Raw genomic sequence first — 21674 nt, forward strand, 5'->3', positions numbered from 1 at the left:
TAGTAAACTAGGTCTAGAGTAATGGATAAGTATAAACCTTCATGCATCTATTATGATCTCAAAAAAAGTATAGTCCTCTTATTACAAAATAAACTATATAAATTACATTTAAAGAGGAACTTCAGTGAAAATAATGTAATAAGAAAGTGCTTCATTTTTACAATGTAGATCAATAGCAGGAGGCACCCTTGTTGTTTTGTTTGCAATTAAGCGTACATATAATAGATAAGGTATATGGTGGTTCTCCTACCTTAGGAATAGACACTCCACTCGGTAGAATAGATGAAATTGTTTATTGGTGGTGAGCACTTAGGACTGAGCACTTAGGACAACGCGTTTCGCGGCATGGACCGCTTCATCAGGTCAGTATAGTGCTTTAAAAAGAGAATTGATGATAATGGACGCCTCAGTAAACAAAACAACAAGGGCGCCTCCTGCTATTGATCTACCTTGAGTTTAACATCCCACAATAGTGGGTGTGTTATTTTTGCCACAAATTGTGACAAAATAAGTTTTTTTCGAAGGAGCTGCGACCATCCATCCTAAAGACCGAGTGGGGACGGGCTTTCCCCACATGCGTATCTGAGTGGTTGCCTCTTCAAGCAACCCACACTTGTGAGTAGCATTATTTGTGTATTACACCCAGTTTGCAAAGATAATACACTATAGGGGCTCCCGGTGTCTCTGTGGTTTTTTCTTCTCTCCACATAGCAAGTTCATTTTTACAATAATTATGTATAAATGATTTAGTCAGTGTTTGCCCTTTGTAAAAACTTTTAAATCCCTGATTTACATTCTGACATTTATTACATGGTGACATTTTTACTGTTGGCAGGTTATGTAGCTGCTGCATGTTTTTTTGGCAGTTGGAAACAGCTGTAAACAGCTATTTCCCACAAGGCAGCAAGATTCACAGACAGGAAACTGCCAGGAGTACGTACTCAAGAGTTTCTTGTGGGAGGGGTTTCACCACAATATCAGTCATACAGCGCCCCCTGATGGTCTGTTTGTGAAAAGGAATAGATTTCTCATGTAAAAGGGGGTATCAGCTACTGATTGGGATAAAGTTCAATTCTTGGTCGGAGCTTCTCTTTAAGTAAATCTAATGTGAACCAAAGGCAAGCATGTTCGTATTGCACATGCTTGGGCATGTGCAGTATGGCTGTACCATCTTTGGAAATACTCAGGGCCACAAATACTTCCAAAAGCTTTACCTTTGAACTTTACATGGGGATGGCACTGGAATGGGACAGTTGATGGACCAGGAAAGCCCTTTGCTATCCAGAGCCTTTCATCATTATAGGTAAGTATCTAAAACATTTTTTTCTTCGCATGAGGTTTACTTTAAGTATGAAAAAGAAGTCATTCAGTTCTATAAGGTCTTAATACGGTCTTAATCTTCTGTAAGACTGTGCAGAGTACAATACAGATAACAGTGGATACCACAAAAATGTGTGTGTGTGTGTGTGTGTGTGTGTGTGTGTGTGTGTGTGTGTGTGTGTGTGTGTGTGTGTGTGTGTGTGTGTGTGTGTGTGTGTGTGTGTGTGTGTGTGTATTTGTATACATATATGTGTTTGTGTACTTGTGAGCTTACAGTCTACCTCTCCAAAGTGAATCAAAGAAAATTGTCTTTTGATATTTTAATGGTGGGACTCTATAATGTTTTCAATTGGGAAGGTGAAGCCTTATCATTAAAACTATGTCAACTTAAACCACAAGAGGATGTTTCAACTATAAAAAGGAGCCACAGTCCTGGCTGCAGGCCTCTAGTGAAGCAGGGATCAGGTGCAAAACAGTATTTTGGGGGGTTTCTATAGGCATTAAATATATTAAACTGTGAATATATATCCAACACTGAAACAGGACTCTGGATGGAACACTAGCATCTATGCAGATTTGGCATCAAGACAATGAGAAATATCCTTGAAGGATTTTTTTAGGAATGTTGGCCTTCAATACTGTAGAAGAATAATGATTCTAAACTTTTCCCTCCTTAATAAGTTCTTTAGGTAAAACTACAGCAAAGACTATCACCAGAATGAGATATCGCCATTTTTCACAACATACTTTCTGAACTTTACTCAGGAGTACAATTCATTTGCCATACTTCATTTCTACAGTTCCTTCATCTTTTTGTTGATAGTTTTTTTTATTTTTCAATATTTACATTGAAGGTATTTTGAAGATATTATTTGCTAGGGTGCTTGAAGTCTATGCTCTATTCTCATGATTTCTGCTCATTTCATATCTATTGGCAATGTACAGTGGTGTGAAAAACTATTTGCCCCCTTCCTGATTTCTTATTCTTTTGCATGTTTGTCACACTTAAATGTGTCTGCTCATCAAAAACCGTTAACTATTAGTCAAAGATAACATAATTGACCACAAAATGCAGTTTTAAATTATGTTTTTTATTATTTAGTGAGAAAAAAAACCTCCAAATCTACATGGCCCTGTGTGAAAAAGTGATTGCCCCCCTTGTTAAAAAATAACTTAACTGTGGTTTATCACACCTGAGTTCAATTTCTGTAGTAACCCCCAGGCCGGATTACTGCCACACCTGTTTTAATCAAGAAATCACTTAAATAGGAGCTATCTGACACAGATAAGTAGACCAAAAGCACCTCAAAAGCTAGACATCATGCCAAGATCCAAAGAAATTCAGGAACAAATGAGAACAAAGTATTGTAATTGAGATCTATCAGTCTGGTAAAGGTTATAAAGCCATTTCTAAAGCTTTGGGACTCCCTTGAACTACAGTGAGAGCCATTATCCACAAATGGCAAAAACATGGAACAGTGATGAACCTTCCCAGGAGTGGCTGGCCGACCAAAATTACCCCAAGAGCGCAGAGAAAACTCATCCAAGAGGCCACAAAAGACCCCAGGACAGCATCTAAAGAACTGCAGGCCTCACTTGCCTCAATTAAGGTCATTGTTCATGACTCCACCATAAGAAAGAGACTGGGCAAAAACAGTCTGCATGGCAGATATCCAAGGCGCAAACCACTTTTAAGCAAAAAGAACATTAAGGCTCGTCTCAATTTTGCTAAAAAAAACATCTCAATGATTGGCAAGACTTTTGGGAAAATACGTTGTGGACCGACGAGACAAAAGTTGAACTTTTTGGAAGGTGCGTGTCCCGTTACATCTGGCGTAGAAGTAACACAGCATTTCAGCAAAAGAACATCATACTAACAAGAAAATATGGTGGTGGTAGTGTGATGGTCTGGGGTTGTTTTGCTGCTTCAGGACCTGGAAGGCTTGCTGTGATAGATGGAACCATGAATTCTACTGTCTACCAAAAAATCCTGAAGGAGAATGTCCGGCCATCTGTTCGTCAACTCAAGCTGAAGCGATCTTGGGTGCTGCAGCAGGACAATGACCCAAAACACACCAGCAAATGCACCTCTGAATGGCTGAAGAAAAACAAAATGAAGACTTTGGAGTGGCCTAGTCAAAGTCCTGACCTGAATCCTATTGAGATGTTGTGGCATGACCTTAAAAAGGCGATTCATGCTAGAAAACCCTCAAATAAAGCTTAATTACAACAATTCTGCAAAGATGAGTGGGCCAAAATTCCTCCAGAGCGCTGTAAAAGACTCGTTGCAAGTTATCACAAATGCTTGATTGCAGTTATTGCTGCTAAGGGTGGCCCAACCAGTTATTAGGTTCAGGGGGCAATTTCTTTTTCACACAGGGCCATGTAGGTTTTGAGTTACTTTTCTCACTAAATAATAAAAACCATCATTTAAAACTGCATTTTGTGTTCAATTATGTTATCTTTGACTAATAGTTAACGGTTTTTGATGAGCAGAAACATTTAAGTGTGACAAACATGCAAAAGAAAAAGAAATCAGGAAGGGGGCAAATAGTTTTTCACACCACTGTATGTGTGTTACCAATAGTTTTTTTACTCTTAAATATTGATTTTTTTTTCAACTTGCACTGATGGAGTTAATGTCAACAAGAGAGTACATTTTCAGTTAAACCTTTAGTATTTTTATAAGGAGCAGTTCAACTAAAACAAGCATGAAAGTGAAAAACAACTGTCCTAATGAACAAGTAAGGACACCAAGCACCATTTCTGCCATGAAAAAATGATTTTAGCAGAAAGTTTTGAATCAGGATGATATAAATTATTGGCCAACTTAAAAGAAAGACAGTAAGCTATCCACCAATAACCCCACCTCAGAGTCAGTCTGCAGGAACAGACTCTAGAGTAGGCTTATTGGCTGAAAGCTTACTCTTTTTCTTTTATGTTAGCCAAAAAATGGTATCACCCTGATTCAAAACTTCATGCTGATGGCTACCATATCATACTGCAACTAAAAATGTATTTTATAAATGTGGAAAACATTTACAAAATTATAAAAGTAAATGCAAATCTACCAATTGTAGTCTCGCATAGTTTGCAATAAATGCATTTTTTACATATAACTTCCCCTAAAGTACATTAATGATTACAATTTCTAAGTCATAATAAAAATTCACATGCTGAGAAAACTAATTATAAAACTCCTACACATTCATATACATGTTTTTATCTTCATTTGACTGTAGATTACCTTTGTAACTTTGAGCCCAATTCTTTAACTTTTTGATGATAGCAGCTTTCTTTAATGCTTTTTAATTATTTCAGTTGTTCCAGTTATTCAACATGGACCACAGATTTTCAGCACAATTGAAGGAAATGCAATATCTTTGCCATGCAAAGCCAATGGAGTTCCTGCTCCAGTCATTTCCTGGAAAAAGGTTGTCATTCTTATTGTTGTTATTATTATTATTATTATTAGTAGTAGTAGTAGTATTCATGATGGTATTAATAGCATTCATAACACAAACAGTTGTGAGATTTTTAGAGTAATTTCCACTGACGTGTGCCAGAAACGGAATAGTAAAAAGTGTTCAGCACAGCGGTAACAAAGCAGTATAAGAGAGAAAGACATGCCTGTAAAAGCTAACAATATGCAAGGATAATGAGAAGCCATACGAGTTAAAGAGGAACTGTAATAACACATAGCAGAATGTAATTAATTATTCAGGATTCTCATTTTTACATTAACTAACCTGGTTTCACCGTCTTAAATACTTCTTTTAGTTAAATGTTACTCCGTATTAGCATATAACTGATACTTTTCAGACTAGTACCCATGTGTTGGAATAAGACAATGGTGTGTCATGGCCAGTCAGCTCCTTTGTAGCAATCAAAGCGCAATTCAAAAAGACCAAAGGTTTGGTCGAAATCACCAAAAAATAGTAACTCTTTCAGTACAATATAGCTCTTTATTTAGAAAAGTAAACAACAAGAGGTTGCATTTTTTTATTACTATGTAATGCCAAAAATAGCTAAAAAAAACCCCAAAAACCTTGTGCAGTACATTTGATAATTAATACTAACATATTGGTAAAGAACACATTGGCCTCAATTCACTAAGATCATGCTGGAGATAATAAGGCAAGAGAAAACTTACCTCCACATAAGAGAGAGTTATCTTATCTCTTTATTCCTTAAGTTACCTCCTCTGTAGTTAAGTTACCTCCTCTGTAGTTATTTTACCTCCTCTGTAGTTAATTTACCTCCTCTGTAGATATTTTCACATGCAGTGAATAAACAGCCTGTCTTTAACTCTGGAGTTATTTTAAGGATTAAAGAGTTAACTTAAAGACAGAAGAGTTAACTTTAGGTTTGCCTGAGGTAAAATGTTTCCTGAATACTACATGCCTTATCACCATGGTAACAACTCTAGAAGAGTTATTAAAGACAGGAGATAAGCTTAATGAATTGAGGCCATAGACATTTTCCAATATTATAGATTTCAAACAATTACTTTTAAGGTCAGATTGCTGACTATGCATGCTAAGGCAGATCTTACGTGCTAAATAATGATCTTCTTGTATAAACTCTTTTATGAGATTTACGCCATAGCACAGCAGATTACTTCTCTGAGAGCTGCCTTTTTTTGAACCAGCATTAGTCTGCCTTCTATGCTCACACATCCAAATGCAAGTGAATGGCCAACTGCAGTGAGGCAGGCAGTGGTCATCTATTTTATGTTCACTGCTTAAAGTGACACTGAAGAGAAAAAAAACTTATGATATAATGAATTGTACAGTATATGTAGTATGGATAAGGAATAGAACATTAGTAGCAAAGAAATTAGTCTCATATTTTTATTCTCAGTTCTATAGCTTTTTTTATAGCATTGCAACATATTGTCATATTTGTAGTTGACTCTGTCTTAAAGGTTTAAAATACAGAGGCCCATATGCAAGTCCCCTTTTCTCCTGAGTTTTCTCCTAGGGGATAATTTTTAATCTTGCTAGTGGGTCAGAGTGTGGTTTGCAGAGCTAATGACCCTTTGAACGTCTCTTTTCAACCCTTTGAATGTCTCTTCTCAATAAACCTTATCTGAAGCTGTCAGACACTGTTTTTTTGATGTATAGTACTCCAGAATAGAGATGGCCCGAACAGTTCGCCGACAAGCAGTATTCTGCGAAAATTGGCTGTTTGCATTTGCGACGAACAGCGAACATTTGTCGTGTTCGATTCACCCTCTATACATCATCATTGAGCAAAACTTTGACCCCTTACCTCACAGTCAGCAGACACATGGCAGCCAATCAGCTACCACTTCTTCCTGGACCTCCCACACCCACATCAAAAAGCAGTTGCGGTGGCCATATTGGATCAATTCTCTGCTGGCTGCTGACTGTTAGTGAGAGCAGGGTCAGACTTGCTGCAGATAGGTAGGGAAAGTATTAGCTAGGCCTGTGTTCTTGTTCCTCACTTGCTGTGAAAGCACTCCAAACAGCCATTTTGAGGGCTTGCACATCAGTCTCCTGTGTTTATTTTGTGTATGACACTCCACAGTCCACTTACACCCAGAGCTGTGTGCACACTACTGCTGTTGCCTCATTAAGTTGTAGGCACAGAACCACTCCAATGCATTATTATTTCACTGTATTCTGATAGTACTATTGTATCTCTCTGTGTGAGACACTCCACAGCCTACTGACACCCAGAGCTGTACATAATGTTATTTCTGCTCATTGGGGTTTAAAACCTGACTTTGCATCAACTCTGTAATTTTTGGTGAGACATTTGGCATGGACCCCCCTCTGGCATGCCCCTATCCAGGTGTTACAACAACAACTTTTCCAGCACTTTTGTGACCAGGGAAAGTCTTTGTAGATTTTAAAATTCAGCTGCACATTGAAGTCTATGGCGGTTCACCAGATTTGCATGTTCGCAAACATTTTGTGGATGTTTGCGTTCACCGTTCGTGAACGGAAAATTCTATGTTTGCTACATCTCTACTCCAGAAATCAGCAACCAATTTGGTCATGGAGCTCAGAGAAGCTCTTTTCATAGAGAATAACTGAGGTTTCTTAACTCTTCCTGTACTGGAAACAATATTTCTTAGCTGTACTGCACATACAATTCATTATCTTGTAAGTTTATTTTGGCTTCAGATTCCCTTTAAAGCTTTTATAAAGTTTATAAATATCTAGCAAGTAAAATTTGCTTTTCACATGCATTATTTATAGGTGTATGCCCTGCTAGCAATGTTTGTTAAATGAAGCATGTTGATAGGAATAAGCAGAATAGGAGAAAAGTGTGTGTTTTTGATGCTAGGTAAAGGAAGGAGTTACATTGTCTGCAAATTATCTTTAAAACATTAACATTGCACTGGGACATATTTATTATGTTGTGTGTGTGATTGTGTGCATGTGTGTGTAATGTATTTACTTTGTTCTACTGTGTCTGTCCGAATATTTATTTTTATTTGCAGAAGGGAGAAACAATCATTCCAAACAATAACACTAAAATGTTGGAATCAGATGGAAGTTTGTTCCTGTCTGCCCCAAGTGGGGAGGATTCTGGGGAATATTCCTGCAGGGCAACAAATGCTGCTGGTTATGCAGCCCGTAAAGTCCAGTTAACTGTTTACGGTAAGTTGAACATATACTGTAAGTTTGGGATTATAAATAAGTAAATAAAATAATCTTCCAGAAATTCCATACTTGCCTCCTAGTTCTCCTTTTGGTAATGGAGCATTGATAATTATTTTCCATTCCACAGTTTGTAAGCAACAGCACAAGTTTGATTTCTGTTGTCGATTTGCATGTAAGTATATTAATGAATTTGAGAAACTTTCTCTGTAGTGCAGTTGATCATAGAAGTAAATATGCATTGAAGTGCAGTGAAGTGCCGGGCAGATCGCTCAAACTCAGACTTATCTCGCGAACGACAGTCTGTACACACGCCCGATTTAGCAGGCGGACGTCTAAACGACGGGACGTTCAAACGACCCGTTGTTCCGAAAAATCAGACGTGTGTATGGGCCTTAATTGTGATAACTTTGTTATCATGTGCAGCAAACATCCTGTTCTTTTCTTAGCACCTGATTGATTGGTTGAGGCTTCAGTGCACATTCATCTCAACAGACTACCTGCATTTTTGGTCACTTTGGTTGATCTGAAAAAAAAAAAATGTGCTTTGCTAGTCAATCTCCTAGTGTCATGTGGCCACCATGAAAGTTATTGCATAGAGCAGAGCTTTCCAAACATCTTCCACTATCATTGTGCTAGCCTATTAGTTGCCTCCCTTGGCAAACTTGTGCTCAGCCTTGGAGTGTGTGTTTGATCATCCTCATCTTTTCTGATGAATTTTGTCTCCCTATCTGTTTTCCTTTAAATCAACCAGCAAGACTTTATTCAGGAACAGTGTATTTTGAGTGGTTTTGGCATTGGTAAAATGTTAGTGAGAAATACAAATAAGAATAAGGAGAGAACATTCTTGTGAAAAGTTGTGATGATCATCCCCAAGGTAATATGACCTGAGGTCATATAATTAAAATGCACTTCTTTTCTGGTGATTGACTAGGAGTGACAACAACGTTTATAGAGTTGCCGTTGTCTTGTCCAGGGCTGGGCCTCCACAGAGACAATTGCTTAGCAGCGAAACACACTGTGCCGGCTGTGCTCTTATCCCCTACTGTCAGTGTAATCATCAAGATAAGTGCCTGAGGTTGCCAGGCCAGGTGAGATAAGCCACGAATGAGCCTCCAATAATTACTCTAAGATACAAGAAGCTGTACCATCAGTAGGGCTGACTTGTAGACATGGAACCCTGTGCACTGCTGACAGGTGGGCGGTGTCAGGCTTTAAATTGTGAACATTCGTCCTGGTCAGCTCAACTGTGCAAGTTTGGAAGCATCAATAAAGATCTGATTGGGGGGGGGGGGGGTGGCATTTTGGCATATCTGCTTTGGGTAATGGGGAACCTTGTCCTGGCCCTGATTTCGTCTGCAGTGTGTCATATACACTACACGGTGTATGTGCATGTGCATCACAGAACATTTACTGACACCACATGACATGTACAGTACTTGTTACACATAGGGTGTGATGAAGTACCAAGAGTAAAAACACTCACTTTAGTCAAGTTAGTTGTTTGCCTGCATCATTCACACTTTACCAGATGATGCAATTATTCATCTAACACTTGTGATGGCAATGGAAAGCTATTTCACCTGATGCATTAAAACATTCAGTTTTGGTAGAAAGCATATCACTCATACCCCTCTGCAACCCAATAGGAAGAGCTGGAGAAAGACTGGCCAAATCCAAAACGGGTGAAGAAAATTTGCTGCACACAAAGTTGGCTAAAACTCCAGCTTTATTACATCATATAAAGGGACATCCAAACAGGAGAGCCAACATGTTTTAGACCACTCTGCCCTTAGTCATTCAGCTTGAACATCATTATGATGCTGAGTTTAGGAGTATTGTTAATAAAACAGGGGTTGGAGGTCCCAAATTGTATATTGGAATATCTATATATAAGTCAAGAGAGGTAGTCTTATCTCTCCAGATGAACAGACAACCAAATATTAGAAAGGACTTTATTTGAGCACAGAAGTAAGGTGATGATACGTTTCACAGGCTTTAACCTGCATCCTCAGGTCAATATAAAAGAAAAATGCCTAAAAAACAAGTGTATGTTTATTTAAGTACATGGACTAAAATATAACAGCCAAACACAGTCAAAAAACAAATCAATAAAATCATTCCCTTCTATAGCTACTGGCATGATAACCATATCATACATTAAAACAAGAATTTTTTCTTAAATGTATCTTTGCACACATATTCAAACATATACAGTGTAGTTATGGGATGCTTGATCATTAAAGTTGCCCATATTGTTCTTAGTAAGTGATATTTATGATTTTTATGCCAACAACCTTCCTTCACATTGCCTGCAGTTTGTGAAGGAAATCCATATAACTGATATTTATTATTTATCATTTTCAGTAAAGCCCAGATTCGTAAATGCAGGACTTGAAGAAGGCTCTAAAAAGCACATTGAAATATCAGCTAACGTAAATGAGGATGTGGTACTTCCTTGTGAAATAAAAAGTGTTCCTCCTCCATTTATTACCTGGGCCAAAGAAACACAGCTGATCTCACCTTTCTCACAGAGGTATAGTAACAGCTTATTTTTCTGTTGTAATAAAGAAAAGACTCTGTCTTGATAAACATATCTACACTTCTTCCAGCACCCCTTGGGATATACATCCACTAAAATAGTACAAAAGTTCCTATACATTTCATTATAGGCTTGATTTACTAAAATGTATTTACTGTAAAATAAAGAGTTGCTAATCTCTGTTCACTTTAAAGCAACACTTTGCAGTAAATAACTAAATTGAAAAAAACTTGCTTATTTTTTAAAATATTCATTTTTAAATGATTTAGTCAGTATTTGCTCATTGTAAAATCTTACCTCACCCCGGATTTACATTCCTTCATTTATAAATGGTGCTGACGTCTTTACTGCTGGCAAGGTGTATAATTGTTAACTATTATTCCCCCCTTCCCGTCTGTTGAGCAGAAAAATCAGTTGATCTCTTAGAGGGCTCTGGGCGCAATGGCAATGACGTAACATTACTGAGGGGTCAGGGCTATATACTAATATCCTGCTACTCATGGATATAAACTGTGGGACTTGTCATGGGAAAATTACAAAGGGTAAAAACTGAAAAACTGTATTTTCTGCACTTACGTCCAATTTTTCCCTACAACAAATGCATATAAAATAAGAGAATTTTTGGAAAAATATTACCAATAGAAAGCCTAGGTTGTCCTGAAAAAACAATTCACAGTAAATATCTCACTTGGATACAGACTGTACACTGTTCATCTAAAAACAATCCAGACTTTCATTGTTCCTATCTGAGGCATCCATACATAGCAAAACAACTGTTCCCTTCTACTGTCGCTTCTTCAGCACTAACCAACCTTTACCAGCCCATCCTAACTCTTCATGAAAGCATACAATTTAAGTTGTGCTGACTAACAGGTCACCAACTGCAACACCATTACCACTTACTCCACTTCCTTCACCTATTGCCTTTATCGTTTAACCCCTGAAACTGTAAGCTATGTCTCTCTCTCTCTCTTCCTCTCTCTCGCTCTCTCTCTTTTTCTCTCTCATGTTTCCATTATGTTTCTATGTACAGTATATTGTACAAGCAAATTTGTGTGTCCTAACTAACACTTCAGTATTCAATTTTATGTTTTCTGAATCCCTGGTTGTTCATGCAAGTCTTTTAACTATGTAACATCTACTGTACAGCACCATAGAAGATGTTGGCACAATTTAAATCCATGATAATAGTAATATATTCATAAAGTTTTCTTTAGCAGATTAGCATTTTTGAAACAATAGTGGTCGATAGACAATATTTAATTGGAGTATGTGTACAGCAGGGTAAAAAAATTAAGAAATTAAACAATCAAGCTGATATTGTATAATATATTACTCACGCATTGTAGATAACATCATTGAGCTTATTTAATGCTTTCTATTGCATGTATTTCAGGCACAATATTCTTCCATCTGGTTCAATGAGGATAATAGATGCTAGAGTTACAGATGCTGGATTGTATACTTGTGTAGCTACCAACATAGCAGGAAACATCACGCAGACTGTAAAGCTCAATGTCTATGGTATGCACTTGATTACATACATATCTTTTGGACTGACAAAGTTTGAAAAGGTGTAAAACCACCAACGGTACATCTATTTCACTGTGAATTATTACAGTAGATAGCCAAGTTCAGATCTGTCACGTTCAGTGTTTTTAGTGTTGAAAATCAGTACAGAAGTTGCAGAAATGTGTTTTCTACATTTTTAATGGTTATGTCCGATGCAAAGCTGAAGTCTGTAGCTCATCTTAATTACCTTTCAATTTCTATTTGCATCAGAATGAACATGAAGATAACAATCAACTCTAAATTTGTAATGTGTATTATTTAAAAGTATAAAACATTTGACCATAGCTTTTTCATTGTCTTGATGTCTTCTAATTTATTAGTACCTCCCAAAATTCAGCGTGGACCTCAAGTAATCAGGATAAATGAAAAGCAAAGATTTGAAATAGTCTGCACAAGCCATGGGATTCCACCACCGAAAACAACTTGGTTCAAAGATGGAATAATGTTAGCATTGGATGAAAGGTTCCCAGACTCTGTTCTTAGATTTGCTAGTGTACAGCTCTCTGATGCTGGTGTGTACACCTGTGTTGCCAGTAACATGGCTGGCCAGGACAGGGCCAATGTGACTGTACAGGTTCAAGGTAAGCAAACAGCTTTGTTACAGCTTATAGGTTTATTTGCATGTTTATTAATTTGGTATTCACCTTTGTCAATGTGTTTTGACATTGTAGCTCCTCCAACCTTATCTGACCTGACACCTCCATATGACAAAATAAACCAGGAGAGAGTTTCCAGCCAACAGGTGGCATTTCCCTGCCTGGTAAAAGGTATGTATATCTGACATCATTTACATTCTTACATATAAAATCAAATATTTTTCTACAATGGTGAATATCAATTGGTAAAGATGGCCACACACCATACATTTTTTTAACTATCTGTTCAATTCAAGAATAGCAATACATTTTTCTGACTGACTGTAACATTTAAAAAATCTGACCAATGTACCACACACCTATTTTTAATTTGTCTTCAATTATGATAAAAATGATTGGAAACTCTGAGAAAATTGCTAGCGTGTATATATTAATAAATTGACAATCTATCACACACCATATAATTTTCATAAAAATTTATCAGAAAATCCACCATTCCTGATCAACTTTTCTTGAATAACATTGGGAAAGTCGATCGGATTTCTTGCTTGGAAAAAAAAAGCTTTCGATTTTTCTGAAAATCCAAGCTTTTTTTTTATCAAATTGCCATAAAATTGGATCATTTTATTGTATCATGTGTGGCCCCCTTTAGAGGGAGTGAACCATGTAGTTATTGTGCCAGTGCTCAGAGGGCACAGCGCCCTCTGCATCATTAGTATGATCTAATGCTTAAAAAGAAACTGGTGAGAAGGGGCAGTGGACTGAGAGCTGTTGCTGAAGCCAGTGTTTTAAGCTGTTAAAACCCATGTCATCTTCATTCACATGAGGTATGCGAGAGGAAGATGTGAGGAACAATATCCCGTCTTCTCCTCTGAACACATAGTTGAAGTTGCTCACTCTTTTCCTGTATTGATCAGGTGAGGGTTCTGGGCAGAGGAAGAAACTCTCACCCTGCACACTGTGCACAGAGCTTTGGGTCATGTGACTAACTTTTTTCAAAATAAATTTATCTGAACACCAAATCTGAAAACTGAGTAAGTAATGACATAGGCCTCAATTCATAAAAGGCTGACTAAAAAAAAATATGGTCGTTAAAATACCACATTCGATATTTTAGACTTTTGTTTGCTAATTCATAAAAATGTTCACAGGTGTGGTAGAAATCAGGGTTGTGGAGTCGGTGCAAAAATCATCTGGCTCCAACTCCGACTCCAGGTACTCAAAATGGCTCCGACTTCGACTCCTCGACTCCAACTTTTTAGTCTAATACTTACCAGGGGGATGGATTTGGTACAAAAATCATTCAACTCAACTCCTCAGATGTGAAGTTGTCTTTGTGTTGTTACATGCTGTTCCCTACAGTGAGGGCATTACAATAGTAAGAGGCATTCCCGACATCCCATTGGAATGTACATGCCTGTTATACTGTTTGTTATTCTCCCTCTGCTCCCTGTGAATCTGTCCATAAGTTTTTCTTAACATTTTATTTTATTGCCACAGCTTACATGAACTGCAAGGAACATTAAACATGCCATGCATAGGTGATCTTTCCACTAGCTCCTCTTAAACGTCTGAAGGGCTCCAGGGGAAACCTCTTTTTGTTCTGCTCTCTCTGCTCTGCTTCCTGGGGGGGGGGGGGGGGTAGAAAAGCTTGGCCTTTCTGAGAAGGCATTGCAACCTATCAATATCCGATCAGTAGGACTTACAGGAGACAGAGGCTGTTCCTATTGGCTCTCTGCTCCTGTCAGTCATAAATTATCCATCTCTGCTTCTGTAAATCAAGGCTTTGCACAGTCTCTGCACTGTTTCCGACAGACCAGGGCAACCGGTAATGTTTCTGGGCTTTACCACATTTTCTAGTCTTTATGAATTGACATTTACTGACATGCGTTGAGGTATTTACCGTACAAGTTGGTAATTTACCTCACTGCTCGGTAATTTCAGCTTTCCATGCGGTAACAGCCTTTATGAATTGACATTTTGCTAAGTGCTCGGTAATGCTTTATGAATCAAAACCATAGTCAGTCTTCTATTCACCTTAACTTACAATGAAAAAAAAATAATTACTGTAAACTAGGGTAATAACAGTAATAACACTTATCATCAAGAGGCTTTTTCTTTTTACACATTTATTTATATTAGATGTATATATTTCATATTCAATGTGAATAAGAAATACAGTATAATACAATTTACATTTCCGATGGAAATAAAGAATAAAGCAGAAATCTCTACAGTTTTTTTTTTTTTTGCTTTTAGATGAGACATTTAACACAGTACTACACTAGAATGTGTGCTATCATCATGTGTCATTATGCTTTTTTGAGAGAGGGCAAGCATGCTGATTTCAGACTCTATGTGAACACGCATGCCTGTGAGCATGTTTATCAAATGGAAAGTTAGACTTTGAGGAATATCAGAAGGCTTACAAAGTATGTGTGGGAGCAAAGCCAACATAAATACTTACATTTTCTTTTTGCTTTATTTATGCTGTTTACAGGCTTCACATTCATATATAAACACACCATCGAATTGTTTGGTTTTAATAATAATTTCAAAATAACTTTCTTTTAAAGCAACAAGCATTCTTTTTAAATAGAAAATAAAAATCAAATATAGAGTTAGACCTTTTTTAGAGGCAAAACAATAATTATAATTAATTTAAACAAACAATAGCTAGAAAGTATCATTTTGTAAATACTCTTTATCCTTATAAAACACCATTAAAAAGCATCACAATTGTTATTAGAAAGATTGAACCTGGAATTGGAGTATAGCAATGATTGTGAAAGCTTTAGTGAATTAACAAGCATACACTGCACAAAACCTTTTATTTTTTTTCAAACAAATCACCTGAAGACATTTTTGCTAAATTGCTGACCTTGTGATTCTTTGATAAATCAGTTGCCTCATACATAAAAGTCCCTGTGCTTAGCTAATTCAAATAATTTGCAGCTAATACAGCTCAAGCCAATTCAAGAGGCACTATTGGATACTGAATCAAAGGCAATGAACTTCTGTATGATGTATTATCGTAAGAGAACAGAGGCGCCAGCAGGATAAAAGGTAATAAAAAATTTAAAATTTGCTGGGAGGCAGTGGTGGACTTACCTCCGGAAAGCAGACTCAAAATACTGTCTGAATTAAACAAATACATTTATTATTGGTATTGGTATTATTATTACTGTCTTGACAGAGGTGCCATTCGTGCTACTGACGAGCTACTGTTTGTCCCCTATCTTATTGCCTGATGAAGCGGGCTGTGCCTGCGAAACGCGTTGCATCTTTTGGGGTACCAATAATAAATGTATTTGTTTAATTCAGACAGTATTTTGAGTCTGCTTTCCGGAGGTAAGTCCACCACTGCCTCCCAGCAAATTTTAAATTTTTTATTACCTTTTATCCTGCTGGCGCCTCTGTTCTCTTACGATAATACTGTGTCCACCCCTGGTGGAGGGGTGACCTACCCCTACTTTCCTGATCTACAGAGAGCGACATCTTAATCCTGAGTGAGGACAGGTCTAATCTCCTCGCCTGCATCTACAGTGGTTGCCTAAGAGGTAACTCATGTTTGTGAGTATACTCATCTCACACTTACATTTATCCACGGTTTCCAATACATACTACACTATATTGGGCTCTCGGTGTCTCCTATTTATTTCTGTATGATGTAGCTTTCTGGAATTAGCTTCACTTGGATGTTGGGTGTCAGTGCAAAGCAATCCAAGCTACGCTGGCCCAAAAAAAAAACAACCAACCAAACAAACAAACAAACAGTCAGACAAACAAACAAGCTGTATATCTGAGAATTTTCTATACCCCCTCCCTACACACACACACCTCCAATTCCCCTGCTCTTTCCATTACATTTTTTACTGTCTATAGGTTGCATTGTATTCCAGCTTTGTAGTCTTTCATTGACATGCCTACACATTTATCTCAGGCAGTGGATTGGCTGGGTACAAGTTCATGCTCGGGGAGATGAGTGCCCGACATGCAACTTTGCCCTTGAACAATAACAAAGCATATAGGCTTCAATTCATCAAGCATTACCGCATTCGGTAATGCTGAAAACAGCTGACTTAACGGAGCACTTTCGAAAATGTTAATTCATCAAAGCTGTTACCGAATGAGAAGCTGAAATGACAGAGCAATGAGATAAATTACCGACATGTGCTCAACACATGTCAGCAAATGTCAGTAAATGTTAATTCATCAAGGTTACCACATTCGCTAACACATTCGGTGATTATCTCCAGCTCTCCCCTGTCGTTACAGGCTTCGAAAGCCTTCTGTGTGAATGTTTTCATGATTAGCAGGAGCAGGCAGCCAATAGAAACAGCCCCTGTTCTCCTGCAAGTGCCGCTGATAGGTGCTGATAGGTCACACAGGCTTCTCCACACAAGCTTCCAGACCCCCCAGGCAGTAAGCAGACAGAACGGGACAAAAGATATCCCCAGATACCCTTCGGTGGTGTAACCCTTTGAGTCCCTGTTTGAATATGCAAAGATGCAAGTGGTGAAATCACCAAGCATGGCATTTGTAATGTCTCCAGGAAGTTTATCTACGTTGTGGCAAATAATAGTGATGGGCGAACAGTGTTCGCCACTGTTCGGGTTCTGCAGAACATCACCCTGTTCGGGTGATGTTCGAGTTCGGCCGAACACCTGACGGTGCTCGGCCAAACCGTTCGGCCACATGGCCGAACTAAGAGCGCATGGCCGAACGTTCCCCGAACGTTCGGCTAGCGCTGTGATTGGCCGAACGGGTCACGTGGTTCGGGCCCGAACGCGCTCTGATTGGCCGAACGGTCACGTGGTTCGGGTAAATAAATACCCGAACCACGTCATATCTCCGCCATTTCTCTGTGGGTTTAGCTTTGGGTAGGCAGGCAGGGTAGTTCGCTCTCCAGCCACGCTAGCCAGGGTCCCCCCCAGTCATTGTGTGTCGCTGCTGGGAACAGTAGTACACCGCTCGCTCAGCCACACTATATAGCATTCTGTTTACTGCCACTCTGTGTACCTCGCTCAGCCACACTATATAGCATTCTGTTTACTGTTCTGTGTCTGCTGGGAATAGTAGTACACCGCTCGCTCAGCCACACTATATAGCATTCTGTTCACTGTTCTGTGTCTGCTGGGAATAGTGGTACACCGCTCGCTCAGCCACACTATATAGCATTCTGTTTACTGTTCTGTGTCTGCTGGGAATAGTGGTACACCGCTCGTTCAGCCACACTATATAGCATTCTGTTTACTGTTCTGTGTCTGCTGGGAATAGTGGTACACCGCTCGCTCACCCTCACTATATAGCATTGTGTTTACTGTTCTGTGTCTGCTGGGAATAGTAGTACACCGCTCGCTCAGCCACACTATATAGCATTGTGTGTACTGCCACTCTGTGTACACGGCTCAGCCTGACTATATAGCATTGTGTGTACTGCCACTGTGCACCTCGCTCAGCCACGCTATATATAGCATTGTGTTTACTGCCACTCTGTGTACACCGCTCAGCCAGACTACATAGCATTGTGTGTACTGCCACTCTGTGTACACCGCTCAGCCAGACTCTATAGCATTGTGTGTACTGCCACTCTGTGTACACCGCTCAGCCAGACTATATAGCATTGTGTGTACTGCCACTCTGTGTACACCGCTCAGCCAGACTATATACCATTGTTTACTGACACTCTGTGTACACCGCTCAGCCAGACTATATACCATTGTTTACTGACACTCTGTGTACACCGCTCAGCCAGACTATATACCATTGTTTACTGACACTCTGTGTACACCGCTCAGCCAGACTATATACCATTGTTTACTGACACTCTGTGTACACCGCTCAGCCAGACTATATACCATTGTTTACTGACACTCTGTGTACACCGCTCAGCCAGACTATATACCATTGTTTACTGACACTCGGTGTACACCGCTCAGCCAGACTATATACCATTGTTTACTGACACTCTGTGTACACCGCTCAGCCAGACTATATACCATTGTTTACTGACACTCTGTGTACACCGCTCAGCCAGACTATATACCATTGTTTACTGACACTCTGTGTACACCGCTCAGCCAGACTATATACCATTGTTTACTGACACTCTGTGTACACCGCTCAGCCAGACTATATACCATTGTTTACTGACACTCTGTGTACACCGCTCAGCCAGACTATATACCATTGTTTACTGACACTCGGTGTACACCGCTCAGCCAGACTATATACCATTGTTTACTGACACTCTGTGTACACCGCTCAGCCAGACTATATACCATTGTTTACTGACACTCTGTGTACACCGCTCAGCCAGACTATATACCATTGTTTACTGACACTCTGTGTACACCGCTCAGCCAGACTATATACCATTGTTTACTGCCACTCTGTGTACATGGCTCAGCCAGACTATATAGCATTGTGTGTACTGCCACTCTGTGTACACCGCTCAGCCAGACTATATAGCATTGTTCACTGCCACTCTGTGTACACGGCTCAGCCAGACTATATAGCATTGCGTACTCTGCCAGTCAGTGTGTATATTGCTGGGATCAGTAATACTCCACTCACCGTCAACCACTATATGAGCTCACCATGAGTTCCTCAGAGACCTCCGCTGTGAGCAGCACTCCCAACAACAGCAACAGCCAACGCCCCACGCAAGCTATAACATCCACCCCAGCAGCCAGTGGTCAGCAGCAGCCCTCCCCGGAGGAGAACGTTGTGTCCATCGGTCCGGCGCCAGAGCGATTAATGAGGGCTGCCATTGAGGGGATGATGGGGCCTGATGTGGAGGAGGAGGTCGGGCTCAGGCCAGCATCCCAAGTTAATGTTGAGGACGATGAGGGGTCTGTGACTGTGTCTGGGGATGTTGGGGTGGCAGAGGTGGTGGGTGGGTCAGACTCAGGAGAAGAGTTGTATGATGAGGATGATGATCGGGACCATCTGTATGTGCCTCAGAGTCCGACCCCGGAAAACATGTTGTATCGTGTGTTTAGGTACTAAAATCTGCGTTCCCAGTAGTGTTGGGCGAACAGTGTTCGCCACTGTTCGGGTGCTGCAGAACATCACCCCGTTCGGGGTGACTATATAGCAGACTATATAGCATTGTGTTTACTGCCACTCTGTGTACACGGCTCAGCCACACTATATAGCATTGTGTTTACTGCCACTCTTTGTCTGCTGGGAACAGTAGTACACCGCTCACCCGCCACTGTATAGCATTGTGCTCTGTGTCGCTGCTGGCAATAGTGGTACACCGCTCACCCACCACTGTATAGCATTTCTGTACTGCCACTGTACTGCTGCCAGTCAGCGTGTACTGTAAGGATAAGTGAAATGAGGAAGAAATCCGGTGAAAGAGGGAGGGGCAAGGGAAGAGGTGTTTCCCCTGACGGTTGTGCTGGGGAGCTGTACTCCACGGCGGCGGCCCCCCACAATGACATATGACGAGTTTGAGGAGATGGAAGAGGAGGGTATGGACAATGTGGACATAGACCCAGATTTTGTTTGTGAACGAGAACATCGCCGTCGTAGCAGCAGCACAGATGAGTCTGTTGAAGAACCCACTGCTGCACGAGTTCGCCTTGTGCCACAAGGTAGGCGGCGCGCAATTTCAGGCACCACAAGCGTGGAAGTTCAAGTGAGAGGCAAAAGAGGCGCAAACAGAAATCGCCAGCAAGGCAGGTGCTCCAAATTCTGGGCTTTCTTTGAAGACTGCACTGAGGATGTTACCATGGCGATTTGCAAGGTGTGCAAGACCCGCCTGAGCAGGGGGAAAAGTATTAACAACCTCTCCACCACCAGCATGAGCCGCCACATGCTATCCAAACATCCCACTCTGTGGGCAAACGCGGCAGGACAGGGTACCACCAGCAACACTGCCTCCCTTGGGTTCACCAGACTCACCACCAGACCCGCCTCAGCAGCAGCAGTAGCCCAGCCATTGCGTGGTTCAAAACATTCCAAAAAATCAGATGACGCTGACACTGTCACTTTCCGGAGTAGTGCTCTTGAGGTCTCCCAGTGTTCATCAAACACAACAACCAACAGCCCTTCGTTGTGCAGCCCTACGGTTCAGTTGTCTGTCTCGGAGATGTTTGAGCGCAAGAGGAAATTGCCAGCAAATGACCCCCGGGCCGTGGCAGTAAGAGCCAGCATAGCCAAGCTTCTGGCCTGCGAAATGCTGCCATATCGAGTGGTGGAGACAAACAGCTTCAAGGGCATGATGTCAGTGGCCATCCCACGTTACGTGGTTCCCAGCCGCTACCACTTTGCGCGCTCTGCAGTGCCTGAGTTGCATGAGCACGTGGTCAGCAAAATAACCCGAAGCTTGAAGAATGCCGTTGCCTGCAAGGTTCACGTATCCGCCTCTCCACAGAAAATGCAGACCGTCTGACTCAAATTAAAATGAATCAATCCTGGATTGGAAATGACTACGCAACACTCCAGGACCCCAACCAAGTAACATGACCAATGAACATCTGGGATGGTTTAGCGTTTCCGGTCCCTGTTTATTGAACCTCTCATCTGTATTACATTTATGACTGCATGGCGGCAAAAAGCATTGCTGCTATATCCGCACGCTTTTTGTCCTCATGCAAGGCCTGGGTTGTTGTGTCTCAAAAAGCATGGCCTTCTCCTCCTGCGCCTGCTCCTGTTCCATCACGTGTGCTGCTGCTGCTGGGTTAGCGTTTCCGGTCCCTGTTTATGGAACCTCTCATCTGTATTACATTTATGACTGCATGGCGGCAAAAAGCATTGCTATATCCGCACGCTTTTTGTCCTCATGCAAGGCCTGGGTTGCGTCTCAAAAAGCGTGGCCTTCTCCTCCTGCGCCTCCTCCTGTTCCATCACGTGTGCTCTGTGCTGCTGCTGCTGCTGGGTTAGCGTTACCGGTCCCTGTTTATTGAACCTCTCATCTGTATTACATTTATGACTGCATGGCGGCAAAAAGCATTGCTATATCCGCACGCTTTTTGTCCTCATGCAAGGCCTGGG

General features: G+C 40.4%; 1 protein-coding gene across 2 annotated transcripts in view; it reads left to right on the forward strand.

Moving 5' to 3' along the window:
* Nucleotides 1-21674, forward strand: part of HMCN1 (hemicentin 1) — a 482637-nt gene that overhangs the window by 145625 nt on the left and 315338 nt on the right. For both annotated transcript variants that reach the window (XM_068240141.1, XM_068240142.1), the window contains exons 20-25: nt 4642-4754; nt 7796-7955; nt 10323-10491; nt 11894-12021; nt 12390-12650; nt 12741-12836. In XM_068240141.1, coding sequence (XP_068096242.1) covers nt 4642-4754; nt 7796-7955; nt 10323-10491; nt 11894-12021; nt 12390-12650; nt 12741-12836 — 927 coding nt within the window. The remainder of the gene's footprint in view (nt 1-4641; nt 4755-7795; nt 7956-10322; nt 10492-11893; nt 12022-12389; nt 12651-12740; nt 12837-21674) is intronic.

The sequence above is a fragment of the Hyperolius riggenbachi genome, chromosome 6, assembly GCF_040937935.1.
Source record: "Hyperolius riggenbachi isolate aHypRig1 chromosome 6, aHypRig1.pri, whole genome shotgun sequence".
Lineage (NCBI taxonomy): Eukaryota > Metazoa > Chordata > Amphibia > Anura > Hyperoliidae > Hyperolius > Hyperolius riggenbachi.